The 19,192-nt window shown below is 43.6% G+C and overlaps 1 protein-coding gene across 3 annotated transcripts in view; it reads left to right on the top strand.

The window, feature by feature from the left end:
• The window catches only part of PIKFYVE (phosphoinositide kinase, FYVE-type zinc finger containing), a 450,712-nt gene extending 431,802 nt beyond the window's left edge, over positions 1–18,910 (top strand). For all 3 annotated transcript variants that reach the window (XM_077275690.1, XM_077275691.1, XM_077275692.1), the window contains 2 exons: positions 9,401–9,475; positions 17,776–18,910. In XM_077275690.1, the coding sequence (XP_077131805.1) occupies positions 9,401–9,475; positions 17,776–17,891 (191 nt within the window). In that variant the 3' untranslated portion in view covers positions 17,892–18,910. The remainder of the gene's footprint in view (positions 1–9,400; positions 9,476–17,775) is intronic.
• The last annotated feature ends 282 nt before the right edge of the window (positions 18,911–19,192 follow it).

Genomic DNA, 19,192 nt, shown 5'->3' with positions numbered 1-19,192 from the left:
CGACCGCAAAAAAAAAAAGCGATCTGTAGTTCTCTGTCCTCTGATGTGATAGCACATCAGAGGACAGAGAAATAGGGGGATTCGGGGACCCTATCATACTTACCGGTGTCCCTGGGTCCTCCTGCGTCTCCTCCTGCTGGCCGGCTTCTTCCTCGGGAAAGAAAATGGCGGGCGCATGCGCAGTGCGCCCGCCATCTGCTGCCATCTGCCGGCCGGCAGGAGAGACGAGTTGGGGCTAAAATTAGGGTTAGGGTTGGGGCTAAATTTAGGGTTAGGGTTGGGGCTAAATTTAGGGTTAGAGCTAGGGTTAGGGTTAGAGCTAGGGTTAGGCTACTTTCACACTAGCGTTTTTTGGCTTCCGTCGCAATGCGCCGTTTTGGAGAAAAAACGCATCCTGCAAAAGTGCTTGCAGGATGCGTTTTTTCTCCATTGACTTGCATTAGCGACACATTGCGACGGATTGCCACACGTCGCATCCGTCGTGCGACGGATGCGTCGTGCTTTGGCGGACCGTCGGCACAAAAAAAGCTACATGTAACGTTTTTTTGTGCGACGTGTCCGCCATTTCCGACCGCGCATGCGCGGCCGGAACGCCGCCCCCGCCTCCCCGCACCTCACAATGGGGCAGCGGATGCGTTGAAAAACAGCATCCGCTGCACCCGTTGTGCGGCGCTTACAACGCTAGCGTCGGTACGTCGCCCCGACACACTGCGACGGGCCGAGTACGACACTAGTGTGAAAGTAGCCTTAGGCTTCTTTCACACTTGCGTCGGTACGGGGCGGTCGCAATGCGTTGGCCCGACGTACCGACGCACGTTGTGAAAATTGTGCACAACGTGGGCAGCGGATGCAGTTTTTCAATGCATCCGCTGCCCAGTCTATGTCCTGGGGAGGAGGGGGCAGAGTTACGGCCACGCATGCGTGGAAATGGCGGACGCGACGTACAAAAAAAAGGTTACATTGAACTTTTTTTGTGACGACGGTCCGCCAAAACACAACGGATCCAGTGCACGATGGACGCGACGTGTGGCCATCCGTCGGCAATACAAGTCTATGGGCAAAAAAGGCATCCTGTGGGCACATTTGCTGGATCTGTTTTTTGTCCAAAACAACGGATTGCGACGGATGCCACACGACACAAGTGTGAAAGTAGCCTTAGGGCTAGGGTTGGGGCTAAAGTTAGGGCTAGGGTTAGGGTTAAATTTAGGGTTAGGGTTGGGGCTAAATTTAGGGTTAGGGCTAAAGTTAGGGTTAGGGCTAGGGTTGGGGCTAAAATTAGGGTTAGGGTTGGGGCTAAAGTTAGGGTTAGAGTTAGGATTAGGGTTAGGGTTTGGATTAGGGTTGGTATTAGGGTTACGTTTGGGATTAGGGTTGGGATTAGGGTTACGTTTGGGATTAGGGTTGGGATTAGGGTTAGGGTTGGGATTAGGGTTAAGATTAGGGTTGGGATTAGGGTTAGGGGTGTATTGGAATTAGGGGTAGGTTTGAGGTTAGGGTTGTGATTAGGATTAGGGGTGTGTTGGATTTAGGGTTTTGATTAGGGTTATGGTTAGTGTTGAGATTAGGGCTGTTTTGGGGTTAGGGTTGTGATTATCGTTAGGGTTGTGATTAGGATTATGGATCGGGTTGAGATTAGGGTTAGGGGTGTGTTGGGGTTAGAGTTGGAGTTAGAATTGGGGGGTTTCCACTGTTTAGGTACATCAGGGGGTCTCCAAACACGACAGCCAATTTTGCGCTAAAAAAGTCAAATGGTGCTCCCTCCCTTCTGAGCTCTGCCGTGCGCCCAAACAGTGGTTTACCCCCACATATGGGGCATCAGCGTACTCGGGATAAATGGGCCAACAACTTATGGGGTCCAATTTCTCCTGTTACCCTTGTGAAAATAAAAACTTGGGGGCTAAAAATCTTTTTTGTGGAAAAAAAAAAATATTTTTTATTTTCACTACTCTGCATTATAAACTTCTGTGAAGCACTTGAGCATTCAAAGTTCTCACCACATATCTAGATAAGTTCCTTAGGGGGTCTAGTTTCCAAAATGGGGTCACTTGTGGGGGGTTTCTACTGTTTAGGTACATTAGGGGTCTGCAAACGCAACATAACGCCCGCAGACAATTCTATCAAAGTCTGCATTCCAAAACGGCACTCCTTCCCTTCCGAGCTCAGCCATGCGCCCAAACAGTGGTTTACCCCCACATATGGGGTACCAGCATACTCAGGACAAATTTGGACAACAACTTTTGGGGTCCAATTTCTCTTGTTACCCTTGTGAAAATAAAAACATGGGGGCTAAAAAATCTTTTTTGTGGAAAAAAAAATATTTTTTATTTTCACGACTCTGCATTATAAACTTCTGTGAAGCACTTGGGCATTAAAAGTTCTCACCACACATCTAGATAAGTTCCATGGGGGGTCTAGTTTCCAAAATGGGGTCACTTGTGGGGGGGTTCTACTGTTTAGGCACATCAGGGGCTCTCCAAACGCGACATGGCGTCCGATCTCAATTCCAGTCAATTTTGCATTGAAAAGTCAAATGGCACTCCTTTGCTTCCGAGCTCAGCCATACGCCTAAACAGTGGTTTACCCCCACATATAGGGTGTCGGCATACTCAGGACAAATTGTACAACAACTTCTGGGGTCCATTTTCTCCTGTTACCCTTGTGAAAATAAAAATGTGTGGGCAAAAAGATCATTTTTGTGTAAACAAATGCGATTTTTTATTTTCACGGCTCTACGTTATAAACTTCTGTGAAGCACTTGGGGGTTCAAAGTGCTCACCACACATCTAGATAAGTTCCTTAAGGGGTCTAGTTTCCAAAATGGTGTCACTTGTGGGGGGTTTCCACTGTTTAGGCACATCAGGGGCTCTCCAAACGCGACATGGCGTCCGATCTCAATTCCAGCCAATTCTGCATTGAAAGAGTCAAACGGTGCTCCTTCACTTCCAAGCTCTGCGGTGCGCCCAAACAGTGGTTTACCTCCACATATGGGGTATCGGCGTACTCAGGAGAAATTGCACAACAAAATTTGTGGTTAAATTTCTGTTTTTACACTTGTGAAAATTAAAAGAAATGGTTCTGAAGTAAAATGTTTGCAAAAAAAAGTTAAATGTTCATTTTTTTCTTCCACATTGTTTCAGTTCCTGTGAAGCACGTAAAGGGTTAATAAACTTCTTGAATGTGGTTTTGAGCACCTTGAAGGGTGCAGTTTTTAGAATGGTGTCACACTTGTTTATTTTCTATCATATAGACCCCTCAAAATGACTTCAAAGGTGATGTGGTCCCTAAAAAAAAAGATGGTGTTGTAAAAATGAGAAATTGCTGGTCAACTTTTAACCCTTATAACTGCCTAACAAAAAAAAATGTTGTTTCCAAAATTGTGCTGATGTAAAGTAGACATGTGGGAAATGTTATTTATTAACTATTTTTCGTGACATATCTCTGATTTAAGGGCATAAAAATACAAAGTTTGAAAATTGCAAAATTTTAAATTTTTTTGCCATATTTCCGTTTTTTTCATAAATAATCGCAAGTAATATCGAAGAAATGTTACCACAAACTTGACGCACAATATGTCACGAAAAAACAATCTCAGAATCAGCGGGATACGATAAAGCGTTCCAGAGTTCTAACCTCTTAAAGTGACAGTGGTCAGAATTGTAAAAATTGGCTCGGTCATTAAGTACCAAATTGGCTCTGTCACTAAGGGGTTAAATATAGTTTTGCTCTTTTTCTGTCCATAATCAGGAAGCAAATGACAAATAAATGTAGCAATATTTTTTCCATTTTGTTGCGTACATCAAGCTCTATTGAAGCCCAGTGTCACCATGAGTGAGGTGAGGTCCCCGCACAAGAAGTTTGATCAGCGAATTCAGTGAACTTCTAAACAAAAAATGTCTGACACTATTTTTCATGTGTTATTTATACCATAATTACTTTTATACTAGAAATGTTAAACCCGCATACGGTGAATGATGATTGGCAATCTTACAGCGTGCAATGAGTTTAATTATACAGCAGTATTCAGAATATAATATGGTTTACATTAATGCTCTGATGAAAACTTGTATGGCTTAAAATCATCCACTTCAGATGAATAATGAGCGAGCACAGTATACCTGAGCAGAATCCCAAGAGACTGTTGTGTTGATTGTAGAGAATTGTCCAGTAAAGCCATATGTCAAGTCTAAGCACACAAATGGAGCTCCCGCTTATCTCTCACCTGGGAAGCATAAACTGTATTGTGTGCTACAAAGACAATTCTTTACTTTAAGCTTGATTGATTATCTTGAAAATAAGTGTTTACTTGGAGAGAATAGTTTGCTAACTTTTGCAGTATATTTGGTAATGAGTTTTTCTAAACTGCTAGTACCCAAGCTGATATACCGTATATTCTTTTTTAATTATGGGAGAGGAGACTTGGTTTGCAGCATTAAGGAAAATCTATCATAAGATTCGTACTGCTCAAAACACATGCAGCATATTAGTGACACTGGCTGCGTTATTACATAGTTATTAAGGTTGAAGGAAGACTTTAAGTCCATCTAGTTCAACCCATAGCCTAACCTAACATGCCCTAACATGTTGATCCAGAGGAAGGCAAAAAAAAACATGTGGCAAAGAGTAAGCTCCACATTGGGGAAAAAAATTCCTTCCCGACTCCACATACGGCAATCAGACTAGTTCCCTGGATCAACGCCCTATCAAGGAATCTAGTGTATATACCCTGTAACATTATACTTTTAAAGAAAGGTATCCAGTCCCCTCTTAAATTTAAGAAATGAATCACTCATTACAACATCATACAGCAGAGTTCCATAGTCTCACTGCTCTTACAGTAAAGAATCCGCGTCTGTTATTATGCTTAAACCTTGTTTCCTCCAGACGTAGAGGATGCCCCCTTGTCCCTGTCTCAGGTCTGATTAAAAAAATCATCAGAAAGGTCTTTGTACTGTCCCCTCATATATTTATACATTAAAATAAGATCACCCCTTAAGGTACCGTCACATTAAGCGACGCTGCAGCGATATCGACAACGATGCCGATCGCTGCAGCGTTGCTGTGTGGTCGCTGGAGAGCTGTCACACAGACAGCTCTCCAGCGACCAACGATGCCGAAGTCCCCGGGTAACCAGGGTAAACATTGGGTTACTAAGCGCAGGGCCGCGCTTAGTAACCCGATGTTTACCCTGGTTACCAGTGTAAATGTAAAAAAAACAAACAGTACATACTTACATTGCCGTGTCTGTCGCGTCCCTCACCTTCAGCTTCCCTGCACTGTGTAAGCGCCGGCCCTAAAGCACAGCGGTGACGTCACCGCTGTGCTTTGCTTTACGGCCGGCACTGACGCATTCAGTGCAGGAAGCTCTGAGCAGCAGCGCGGACGCCGGGGGACGTGACAGACATCAGAGGGTGAGTATGTAGTGTTTTTTTTTTTACTTTTACAATGGTAACCAGGGTAAATATCGGGTTACTAAGCGCGGCCCTGCGCTCAGTAACCCGATATTTACCCTGGTTACCATTGTAAAACATTGCTGGCATCGTTGCTTTTGCTGTCAAACACGACGATACACGCCGATCTGACGACCAAATAAAGTTCTGGACTTTCAGCAACGACCAGTGATATCACAGCAGGATCCAGATCGCTGCTGCGTGTCAAACACAACGATATCGCTATCCAGGACGCTGCAACGTAAAGGATCGTTGTCGTTTAGTGTGAAGGTACCTTTAGTCTTCGTTTTTCCAAACTAAACAGCCCCAAGTGTAATAACCTATCTTGGTATTGGAGACACCCCAGTCCTCTAATAACCTTGGTCGCTCTTCTCTGCACCCGCTCTAGTTCAGCTATGTCTTTCTTATACACCGGAGACCAGAACTGTGCACAGTATTCTAAGTGTGGTCGAACTAGTGACTTGTATAGAGGTAAAATTATGTTCTCCTCATGAGCATCTATGCCTCTTTTAATACATCCCATTATTTTATTTGCCTTTGTAGCAGCTGCCTGACACTGGCCACTGAATATGAGTTTGTCATCCACACATACACCCAGATCTTTTTCATTGACTGTTTTGCCCAGAGTTTTAGAATTAAGTACATAGTTATACATCTTATTACTTCTACCCAAGTGCATGACCTTACATTTATCCCCATTAAAGCTCATTTGCCATTTATCAGCCCAAGCTTCTAGTTTACATAAATCATCCTGTAATATAAAATTGTCCTCCCCTGTATTGATTACCCTGCAGAGTTTAGTGTCATCTGCAAATATTGAAATTCTACTCTGAATGCCCCCTACAAGGTCATTAATAAATATGTTAAAAAGAAGAGGTCCCAATACTGACCCCTGTGGTACCCCACTGCTACGTTTACTCTGAAACGTTGTGGCTTTGTAAAGCTGGTCACAGACCATGTATCATAGGTGACTACTCTGAGCCGAGTCCCTCTTCGGTGTAACGTATGCCACAGCTTATCATGTTTTAGACAAACTATCGTGACATGTCCACATTCTACCCCACCTAGTCATTGCCCAGCATCACCCGTTTTTGCAAAATTGATGGAAAATGACCAAAAATCTGAAAAAAAATGTGCATCTCTAGTTGCACAAAACTTATCAGTGTTTTACACCAAATTTCTGGCATAAAATTATTTTTGATGAATCCGTTCCATAGCGTATGCTCTTTCTCTTTAGTAGGACTTGTTCTTTTAAATGGTAATTAGTAATCTTTGTAATACGGTTAATCAATTCATATAATTGCCTTGTAATGTTTTCCTGTTCTGTCCAGATGTCACCGTATCCCAGAATTCCAAGCGGAGGAAGTTCACTGACCGCCATATTGGTACACCCAAGTGATGGGTGTCTCAATATGGAAACTGCTGCTGGTACCAGCTTATTGGGCGGTACCACCAGCGGAACACCATCGCACCGCACACACACACCCTATATGCCTTACGCAACACAGGCGCACACATTCACACACATTCACACACATTCACACACACTCTCACATACACTCACAGTTACACACTCTGACACTTATACTCACACAGTCACTTTCATTCACACTCACATTCACACTTACACTCACATTCACACTTACACTCACACATTCACACACACACTCACTCACATTCACACGTTCACATTCACACTCACGCATTCACACTTTCACATTCACACTCACATTCACTCACGCGGACTCTTGTGCGGTACCACCAGGGGAACACTGTAACGAACACGCCGCCGCCGGGATTAGCCGAATGATGCGCGACGTGTCTACAGGCTGCGGAAGCTGGTCACATTAAAGGGGTTTTCCCACGAACGAAAGTTCATTTTAAAACTTGACTGTGTCTGACCGTGTACGGAGCATACCACATCTCCAGGGCAGGGGAGGAAGCAATAGATAATAATGACATTACAGCAAGGGATCACAGTGGATTCATTTTGTGAGGTAAAATATTACTATTATTATACATTTTTTATAGCGCCAATTATTCCATAGCGCTTTACATGTGAAAAGTGGGCAAATATAGACTAATACAATAAACATGAGCAAAAAAAAAAACAAGGCACTTAAAGGTACAGAAGGAGGGAGGACCCTGCCCACGAGGGCTCACAGTCTGCAGGGGATGCGTGAGGATACGCTAGGAGAGGGTAGATCTCTTTGTGCGTCGGTTCAGTAGTTTGAGGATCACTGCAGGCTGTAGGCTTGTCAGAAGAGGTGAGTCTTCAGGTTCTTTGTGAAGGTTTGTATGGTAGGCGAGAGTCTGATGTGTTGGGGTAGAGCGTTCCAGAGGATGGGGGAAGCATAGAAGAAGTCTTGGAAGTGGTTGTGGGAAGAAGAGATAAGAGGGGGAGTAGAGAAGGAGATCTAGTGAGGATCGAAGGTTGCGTGTAGGTAAGTATCGGGAGACCATGTCACAGATGTATAGATGTATAGAGGAGACAGGTTGTGGATGGCTTTGTGTGTCATAGTAAGGGTTTTGAACTGGAGTCTCTGGACGATAGTATGGTAGGCGAGAGTCTGATGTGTTGGGGTAGAGCGTTCCAGAGGATGGGGGAAGCACAGAAGAAGTCTTGGAAGTGGTTGTGGGAAGAAGAGATAAGAGGGGGAGTAGAGAAGGAGATCTAGTGAGGATCGAAGGTTGCGTGTAGGTAAGTATCGGGAGACCATGTCACAGATGTATAGATGTATAGAGGAGACAGGTTGTGGATGGCTTTGTATGTCATAGTAAGGGTTTTGAACTGGAGTCTTTGGACGATAGGAAGCCAGTGAAGGGCTTGACATAGGGGAGAGGCTTGGGAATAGTGGGGATACGGGTAGATTAGTCGGGCAGCAGAGTGTTGGATGGATTGAAGTGGTGCTAGAGGGGAGGCAAAAGAGTAGGAGGTTGCAGTAGTCAAGGCGGCAGATAAGGGCGTGCACTAGTGTTTTTGTGGTTTCGTGGTCAAGGAATGCATGGATTCGGGAAATGTTTTTGAGTTTGAGACTGCAGGAGGAGACAGTTTTTAAAAAATATTTTACCTCACAAAATGTATCCTCTGCGATCTGCTGTAATGTCAGTATTGTCTTTTACTTCTTACCCTGCCCAGGAGCTGTGGTATGTTCGGTACACGGTCAGACACAGACAATTTTTAAAATGAACTTTTGTTCGTAGGATACTCCTTTAAATAGCAAATATCAACTTGGCTCCTCCTAAAAAGTACGCCAATGACAATGAAAGGAAAGCAGCAAAGGCACAACATCGAAGACAACAAAGGGCAAACAAGACTCTTGAAGAGCATCACTGGGACAAAAACAATGCATATGTGTAGGCGTCAAGCACGAGTCCCCTGATGCAAAAGTCATTAGATTATCACAGGATGCCATTAGGCAACAACAGCGCCGCATGCCTGTCCCCATTGGGCCTCCATCTAGTTGTTCCATAAAGTCCAAATATTGAGTAATGTCATTAACAGTTTATTGCTCATGTCCTCCTTCCTGCACATTGACCACTGCGCATGTCACAAAGCATGCTCTCTTCTCTCTTCCATAGAAGTAAAATATGAGGTGACAAGGTGCCTGATATAAGGCATATCTCAGGAGATGCTCTTCACAAATGTGAACAGTAACTGCAATTCTTATGTAACTTCTTATAGGCTTATAAGATTTTAAATCTGAATGATGGTCACTTGATGCACTCAGGCCCTGGTCATGAGCTATACGTGAGAAACTCAGCAGTCAGAAAATTAGAAAATAATGACAATACAAGCATAAAACACCCTTACAATAACTTCTGTGCACTCACACCTGATTTTTGACAAGTTTGTTAGGTTTGCTGGCAATCCATGCCTGACCATTATTTGCTCTTTAATCTTAGAATCATAGGTACAAGTTTACATTTCTTTTTTAACTGTTTGCCAACAGATTACATTCGAACATTTACATGGGACAAAAAGCTTGAAATGGTGGTCAAATCTACTGGCATTTTGGGGGGCCAAGGTAAGTTTCATATATTTTTATATTATACCTGTAGATACGGCATTAACTCCCAAACTATTTCATAAAAATTAGTAAAAGTGCATCTCTACTAGTGCAAATGCAATCCTGTGAAGAAGTGTTTGGTTATGATTTTTCCCATTGAGATTGTTCAGTGGTCACTACTTGAGGGATGTCATGGCTACAATCAATGTTTGTATGGTGGGTACATTTTTTGTAATTTTTTTAATCAGAGGGATGAGATCAGGAATTAGAGACAAGTGGAGACTGAGTAAGTGTTGGAATGGGAGCTGCAAAATATTTGTGATGAAAGTATCACTTCTTTTTTAAACCTGTCTTAGCTTTTAGAAAAAGCATTTTTTTCCTCTAGAGCAAATCAAAACAGCTTTTCGCAGAATCAGAATTTTTGCCTATCCACAGAATAGGTTATAGGTTTCTTATCGCTTGATCCCCAAAGATCATGAGAATAGGTATCCCTCGTCCCCTTAGCGGACTCGGAGTCACACATCTGCACTGTCACTCACATTATTGCTAATGGGATTGGCTGAGACTTGGGTATCTTCAAATAGAGCCCCATTGCACATACTTGATCTCTACATCTCTGCTTGCTGTATTTGTCATCTGCTGCTTCATCGTCCTGCAACAATTTCATTGTATAATGTCTCTTCTTGCTGTATCTCAGATATAAGTTATCTGTTGCATTCTATTCAATACTCACTGCTATATGTCCTTCCTTCCAACATTGTAGATGTTATCTACAATGTGTTATACTGTGTAGATGGAGTCAGGCATAGAGTGTTAAGCTGGAGTTACACTAAATGACTTACCAACAATCACGACCAGCGATACGACCTGGCCGTGATCGTTGGTAAGTCGTTGTGTGGTCGCTGGGGAGCTGTCACACAGACAGCTCTCTCCAGCGACCAACGATCAGGGGAACGACTTCAGCATCGTTGAAACTGTCTTCAACAATGCCGAAGTCCCTCTGCAGCACCCGGGTAACCAGGGTAAACATCGGGTTACTAAGTGCAGGGCCGCGCTTAGTAACCCGATATTTACCCTGGTTACCATTGTAAAAGTAAAAAGAAAAAAACACTACATACTCACATTCTGATGTCTGTCACGTACCCCGCCGGCGTCCACAGGGTTAAAACTGCTTTCGGCAAGAGCGCTGCTAATATGCACGCGCTGCTGCCGAGAGCTTCCCTGCACTGAATGTGTCAGCGCCGGCAGTAACAGCGGTGACGTCACCGCTGTGCTCCGCTTTACGGACGCCGGGGGACCTGACAGACATCAGAATGTGAGTATGTACTGTTTGTTTTTTTTTACTTTTACAATGGTAACCAGGGTAAATATCGGGTTACTAAGCGCGGCCCTGCGCCCTGTTACCTTAGTAACCCGATATTTACCCTGGTTACAAGTGAACACATCGCTGGATCGGCGTCACACACGCCGATCCAGCGATCACAGCGGGTGATCAGCGACCAAAAAAAGGTCCTGATCATTCCCATCGACCAACGATCTCCCAGCAGGGGCCTGATCGTTGGTCGCTGTCACACATAACGAGATCGTTAGCGAGATCTTTGCTACGTCACCAAAAGCGTGACGTTGCAACGATATCGTTAACGATATCGTTATGTGTGACTCAGCCTTTACTCTGGCTGTCTTTGATCATCTATCCCCCCTGATGTTTTGAGCAGCCGTTAATTTATCTTAAACCAGCTCCCACAATCCCTGTCACATGACTCTGTAGTCAGCCCTATAAATCTAAAAGCATCATAAGGGGTGCACAAGTGTGAGGTGTATGCACGTGTCCCCTTCAGCAAATTGTCTTCATAGCCAAGTATTCAGCACCTGCAGTTAATTCAATGGCAGTTAGTCAGGGCAGGAGTCAGGTAACCTACACTTTGTACGTCCTTTTGACTATGTGCTTTATTTCTAAGTTAATCTTCCTGTGTGCTTTTGTCAACCACATTTAACGCCCCATGCCCTATCCATCACCACTCATCCACATCAGCCCCTCTCTCCTTTCCTCTCCCATGTACAGCTCCCATGCTCTTTTCACCTTCTTGAAAAATCTCAGTCCATCTATTACAAAGATATTGCACAATAAACCATGCCACGAATCTAAGAACTATTTTCTCTTTCTCTTTTTACTACTACTTATTTCAGGAGATATCTCTCCCAACCCCAGTCAACCCTCCCCCATCTTCATCCCTTTCCCTACCTCACATCGCAACCTTACTAACCTTAGTTGTACTTCCTCATCTCCTTCTTTTAATTGTGCACCCTAGAATCCATGGTCTGTATGCAATAAGCCTCCTTTCCTACACAACTACTTTCTGAACAACTCTTTTAATCTGCTGACCCTCACTGAAACCTGGATTCAGGATTCAGACACTGTCTTCCCTGCTGCTATTTCTCATGGTGGCTTACATTTTTCCTATTCTCCGAGAACCTCAAGCAGACTTGGTGGTAGAGTTGGCATACTCTTGTCCCAACAATGCACTTTGCAGATCATCCCTCCAGTTCCATTACTCTCATTCCCTTCTTTTGAGGTCCTCACCATTAGGCTCTTCCATCCCCTCTTCCTCAGAGTAGGGTTCGTATACCGTCACCCAGTTCCTTGACCATTTTTCTGCCTGGCTGCCGCACTTCATGTCCTCCGAAATTGCCAACCCTTATCCTGGGAGACTTCAACATCCCCATAAACAGCTCCACCTTCCTATTGGCATCACAGCTTCTAGCTCTAACCACTTCTCTTGGCCTCTCACAGCTTTCAACCTTTGAGACACACAAAGACGTTAACACCCTTGTTCTGGTCTTTGTCCAGCTGTAAGTTTGAGAGTTGATTTTGAGTCTATCTTCAACCTGAAAATGTCCAACTAGCTCATCTTTAAAAATATCAGCACATAGCAGTACCTTTTCTTCACTTTGCTGACAACTCAGTCAAAATGCCAGTCATCCAGCCACAGGCCCATCCATTTGGTCTCTCAAGAGTCACTCTCATCTCATCAGTCCATAAGTCTTTTGAAAAAAATTGTCCAGATATTTCTTGGCCCAGTCTTGACATTACATCTCATATGTTTTGTTCAGTGATGGTTGGGTTTCAGCCTCCCTTCCCTCCACAATGTCTCTGATTTTTGAACACCTTGTATTTCTGGGCACTCCAGAGAGGTTAAAGCTCTGGAATATGGCAGCACTGAAGGGCCATGGCTTACTGGTCCCATCACATTTATTTCTTCTCTAATCTATGGCATTTAATGCTTTTTTTCTCATCACGTTTTTTTGCGACCCTGTTGACAATTTGCAACAATACTTTTAATGGTCTGTGATTACATCCTAATACCTTAGCAACCTCAACAGTGCTTCTTCCTTCTGTGAGACTTGTAACAATTTTTGTATTCCCACAAATAGTTAATATTAAATTTGATTTGAATCAACACATCTTGGAATAATAATAATTTCCACAATTGGATGGGTTTATATCAAATGTTCCTGTGCTGAGATAATCTTATAAATGTGCCCCTGCTGTGTACTGTGTAATGGCTGTGTCTGACCGTGCAGGAACATGGGCTGATCATACAGCTTTGGATCACAGCTGATTCTTTTTGAGAGATCAAGCATTTCCTTGCCTGTTTTTTTAAAAATGTTTTACCTCAAAAGAAGAATTATTTGCAATCTCGTGCTGTATTGTTTGATCATCTTCTTTCTTAGGCTATGTGCACACGTTCATGTTTTTTCGCGTTTTTTTGCTATAAAAACACTATCAAAATGCAAAAAAACGCTCAGATTAAGCATCTTATTTTTAGAATGCATTCTGCATTTTTTGTGCACATGCTGCGTTTTTTACCGCTGCGAAAAAATGCAGCATGTTACATAGTGTCTAAGGTTGAAGGAAGACTTTAAGTCCATCTAGTTCAACCCATAGCCTAACATGCCCTAACATGTTGATCCAGGGGAAGGCAAAAAAAACCCATGTGGTAAGAGTAAGCTCCACCATGGGGAAAAAAATTCCTTCCCGACCCCACATACGGCAATCAGACTAGTTCCCTGGATCAACGCCTTATCAAGGAATCTAATATACACTCACCGGCCACTTTATTTGGTACACCTGTCCAACTTCTTGTTAACACTTAATTTCTAATCAGCCAATCACATGGCAGCAACTCAGTGCATTTAGGCATGTAGACATGGTCAAGACAATCTCCTGCAGTTCAAACCGAGCATCAGTATGGGGAAGAAAGGTGATTTGAGTGCCTTTGAACGTGGCATGGTTGTTGGTGCCAGAAGGGCTGGTCTGAGTATTTCAGAAACTGCTGATCTACTGGGATTTTCACGCACAACCATCTCTAGGGTTTACAGAGAATGGTCCGAAAAAGAAAAAAAATCCAGTGAGCGGCAGTTCTGTGGGTGGAAATGCCTTGTTGATGCCAGAGGTCAGAGGAGAATGGGCAGACTGGTTCGAGCTGATAGAAAGGCAACAGTGACTCAAATCGCCACCCGTTACAACCAAGGTAGGCCTAAGAGCATCTCTGAACGCACAGTGCGTCGAACTTTGAGGCAGATGGGCTACAGCAGCAGAAGACCACACCGGGTACCACTCCTTTCAGCTAAGAACAGGAAACTGAGGCTACAATTTGTACAAGCTCATCGAAATTGGACAGTAGAAGATTGGAAAAACGTTGCTTGGTCTGATGAGTCTCGATTTCTGCTGCGACATTCGGATGGTAGGGTCAGAATTTGGCGTAAACAACATGAAAGCATGGATCCATCCTGCCTTGTATGGAGCATCTTTGGGATGTGCAGCCGACAAATCTGCGGCAACTGTGTGATGCCATCATGTCAATATGGACCAAAATCTCTGAGGAATGCTTCCAGCACCTTGTTGAATCTATGCCACGAAGAATTGAGGCAGTTCTGAAGGCAAAAGGGGGTCCAACCCGTTACTAGCATGGTGTACCTAATAAAGTGGCCGGTGAGTGTATATGCCCTGTAACATTATACTTTTCCAGAAAGGTATCCAGTCCCCTCTTAAATTTAAGTAATGAATTACTCATTACAACATCATACGGCAGAGAGTTCCATAGTCTCACTGCTCTTACAGTAAAGAATCCGCGTCTGTTATTATGCTTAAACCTTTTTTCCTCCAGACGTAGAGGATGCCCCCTTGTCTCTGTCACCGGTCTATGATTAAAAAGATCATCAGAAAGGTCTTTGTACTGTCCCCTCATATATTTATACATTAACATAAGATCACCCCTTAGCCTTCGTTTTTCCAAACTAAATAGCCCCAAGTGTAATAACCTATCTTGGTATTGCAGACCCCCCAGTCCTCTAATAACCTTGGTCGCTCTTCTCTGCACCCGCTCTAGTTCAGCTATGTCTTTCTTATACACCGGAGACCAGAACTGTGCACAGTATTCTAAGTGTGGTCGAACTAGTGACTTGTATAGAGGTAAAATTATGTTCTCCTCATGAGCATCTATGCCTCTTTTAATACATCCCATTATTTTATTTGCCTTTGTAGCAGCTGCCTGACACTGGCCACTGAATATGAGTTTGTCATCCACCCATACACCCAGGTCTTTTTCATTGACAGTTTTGCCCAGAGTTTTAGAATTAAGCACATAGTTATACATCTTATTACTTCTACCCAAGTGCATGACCTTACATTTATCCCCATTAAAGCTCATTTGCCATTTATCAGCCCAAGCTTCTAGTTTACATAAATCATCCTGTTATATAAAATTGTCCTCCTCTGTATTGATTACCCTGCAGAGTTTAGTGTCATCTGCAAATATTGAAATTCTACTCTGTATGCCACCTACAAGGTCATTAATAAATATGTTAAAAAGAAGAGGGCCCAATACTGACCCCTGTAGTACCCCACTACTAACCGCGACCCAGTCCGAGTGTGCTCCATTAATAACCACCCTTTGTTTCCTATCCCTGAGCCAGCTCTCAACCCACTTGCACATATTTTCCCCTATCCCCATTATTCTCATTTTATGTATCAACCTTTTGTGTGGCACCGTATCGAAAGCTTTTGAAAAGTCCATATACACTACATCTACTGGGTTCCCTTGGTCCAGTCCGGAACTTACCTCTTCATAGAAGCTGATCAAATTAGTCTGACATGATCGGTCCCTAGTAAACCCGTGCTGATACTGGGTCATGAGGTTATTCCTCTTCAGATACTCCAGTATAGCATCCCTTAGAATGCCCTCCAGGATTTTACCCACAGTAGAGGTTAAGCTTACTGGCCTATAATTACAGAGTTCAGTTTTTGTCCCCTTTTTGAATATTGGCACCACATTTGCTATACGCCAGTCCTGTGGTACAGACCCTGTTATTATGGACTCTTTAAAGATTAAAAATAATGGTCTATCAATGACTGTACTTAATTCCTGCAGTACTCGGGGGTGTATCCCATCCGGGCCCGGAAATTTGTCAATTTTTGTGATTTTTAGACGCCGCCGTACTTCCTGCTGGGTTAAGCAGGTAACATTTAATTGGGAATTTTTATCACTAGTCATATTGGCTGCATGTTCATTCATTGTGCGGAATCGCGGAGATTCCGCACACATAAGAATGCATCGATCCGCTTACTTCCCACATGGGGCTATGCCCACCATGTGGGAAGTAAGCGGATCATGTGCGGTTGGTATTCAGGGTGTAGGAGAGGAGACTCTCCTCCAGGCCCTGGGTACCATATAATTGTTAAAGAAGAAAAAAAGAATTAAAATAAAAAATAATGATATTCTCACCTTCCAGCGTCTCCCGGCAGGCTTCCCGCTCCTCGCGACGCTCCAGTCCCAGTAATACATTGCGAAAATGACCGGTGATGACGTAGCGGTCTCACGAGACTTCTACGTCATCTGGGGTCATGCCGCAAAGCATTACTGGAACCGGAGCATCGCGAGGAGCGGGAAGCCTGCCGGGGGACGCCGGAAGGTGAGAATGTCATGATTTTTTATATTTTTTTAATATTTTTAACACTCTATCCTTTACTATTGATGCGGCATAGGCAGCATCAATAGTAAAAAGTTGGTCACACTTGTCAAACACTATGTGACCAACCTTTCAATCAGTTTTCAAAGCGATGCTACAGATCGCTTGGAAAACGCTAGCATTCTGCAAGCTAATTACATTTGCAAAATGCTAGTGTTTAGCGGGAAAACACATGCCAATTCCGCATGCGATATACCCGCAGCAGGAGTTGCAGAATTGCCGCGGAAATTTCTGCGGCAATTCTGCAACGTGTGCACTTAGCCTCAAAGGGAATCTGTCACCCCATTTTAGGCCTATAAGCTAAGCTAAGGCCATTTGGGCCTATAAGCTAAGGCCACCGCCATCAGGGGCTTATCTACAGCATTCTGTAATGCTGTAGATAAGCCCCCGATGTAACCTGAAAGATAAGAAAAAAAAAGTTAGATTATACTCACCCGGGGGCAGTCCCGATGCGGTCCGGTCCGATGGGCGTCGCGGTCCGGGTCCGGCGCCTCCCATCTTCATACGATGACGTCCTCTTCTTTGCTTCCTGCCACGGCTTTGTCTGCCCTGTTGAGGGCAGAGCAATGTACTGCAATGCGCAGGCGCCAGGAAAGGTCAGAAAGGCCCGGCGTCTGTGCCGCATCGGGACTGCCCCTGGGTGAGTATAATCTAACTTGTTTTTCTTACCTTTCAGGTTACATCGAGGGCTTATCTACAGCATTACAGAATGCTGTAGATAAGCCCCTGATGGCGGTGGCTTTAGCTTATAGGCCTAAAATGGGGTGCCCATTTTGCTATGAATCGACTAACTGAAAAATGCTGTGGTATTAAAAGCTATCGGATTAGCATATTAGCACATTCAGAGCACAGATATCTTATGGCAGGCACATCTGATCTCTACAGAAATAGATAATATTTTTATTGGGGGTCCAGACCACGATTTCCAGATGTAAAACTGTGTAAGGCCCATAAGGTGAAACAACGATGATATATATCAAAGTCTAAGACTAGAATGGATAGTTCATGGGCCCAATCAATCCTGTTTTTTGTTTGCCATTTTTCAATGCTGTAGTGAATGCTCTATTAATTTATTCAGTAATTACCTTGTAACTACTGAGGCTGAAAAACTAACTTGTTACTTTAAGTGGAGGATTTTGGCACAGACACAATTTATATTAATATAGTGAATCCATTGTAGCTGATTCTCATGTCTCTTGGTTTTGTTGAAGAAAATGTATCCAGACTGAGTATGACTTTTCTTTGTAATCCAATATATGTGTCACACCATGTTTTTTCTTCATTCCTAGGTAAAATGCCAACAGTAGTATCTCCAGAGCTGTATCGGACTCGATTTTGTGAAGCAATGGATAAATACTTCCTTATGGTGCCTGACCACTGGACAGGTCTTGGTGGCAACTGCTGACCTGGCAAACAAAGCTTTATATCTGAGAGATGTTCAGTCCCTTCAGCACAAAGACTTCATTGAAGATGAAGAGTTTTGGATTTGAGACTGTTTTTAGTAAGATGGTAAAATGTTGCGATGAATAGAAATGAGAGGAGCGAGGGAGGACTGTGGTTTCCATTCTATAGATACATTCTGTGGAATAATAGACAACATGGTATGATGGCTGCTGTGCAGCCAGTATTGTCTGGTTCCTTTGAACAGTTAAAAGCTGGTCTCCCTATGAGTCATTCTTTGAGTCATCTTTTTAGAACGTTCTCATGATATGTATTCATTTGTCTTCTTGACTTTTTTTTATTCATTTGGAAATATTCAAAATTCAGCCACTTGGGAAAAATGTTCTTTAATATGATTTTGTTAAAAGCAGACATTGTTTTTTCTTGTGTGCCTTGTGTCGCGCGCTGCTCAAGGGTTTTCTGAAAGATGTGTTTTCTTCTGGCTGCACATTGTAGACACAGCCCGTTGCACCACTGCATTGCTCATTAAGCTGCTTGTTTGAAGGCATTTCCCAAGGACCACTATTACAAAGACATTGTATTTTTGTGCCCTTTTAAGAGAATTGTATATCCCAGATTGTGGCTGATAACCTGAGATGCGCGATTGATAATCTAGGCCTAGCGCATATACGCTGCAGAGCAAAGTCTGTCATTATTGAGTTAAGTGCCATGCTCATATGGCTCAGTTTACACAAGACTTAAAGTACTACTTGCTTCCATGATTTTGTTAAGGTACCTTCACACGAAACGACTTTGTAATGATATCGCTAGCGATCCGTGACGTTGCAGCGTCCTGGCTAGCGATATCGTTTAGTTTAACACGCAGCAGCGATCAGGATCCTGCTGTGATGTCGCTGGTCGCTAAATAAAGTTCAGAACTTTATTTGGTCGTCCGATCGCCGTGTATCGTTGTGTTTGACAGCAAAAGCAACGATACCAGCGATATTTTACACTGGTAACCAGGGAAAACATCGGGTTACTAAGCGCAGGGCCGCGCTTAGTAACCCGATGTTTACCCTGGTTAGCAGTGTAAAATGTAAAAAAAACAAACAGTACATACTTACATTCGCATCCCCCGCCGTCTGCTTCCCACACTGACTGAGCGCCGCAAAGTGAAAGTGAAAGCACAGCGGTGACGTCACCGCTGTGCCCTGCTACTGCCGGCGCTCAGTCAGTACAGGAAGCGGACGCCGGGGGACGCGAATGTAAGTATGTACTGTTTGGTTTTTTTACATTTTACGCTGGTAACCAGGGTAAACATCGGGT

Source organism: Ranitomeya variabilis, chromosome 7 (assembly GCF_051348905.1).
Source record: "Ranitomeya variabilis isolate aRanVar5 chromosome 7, aRanVar5.hap1, whole genome shotgun sequence".
In the NCBI taxonomy this organism is placed as follows: Eukaryota; Metazoa; Chordata; class Amphibia; order Anura; family Dendrobatidae; genus Ranitomeya; species Ranitomeya variabilis.
This window is presented reverse-complemented; position numbering and strand designations above follow the sequence as displayed.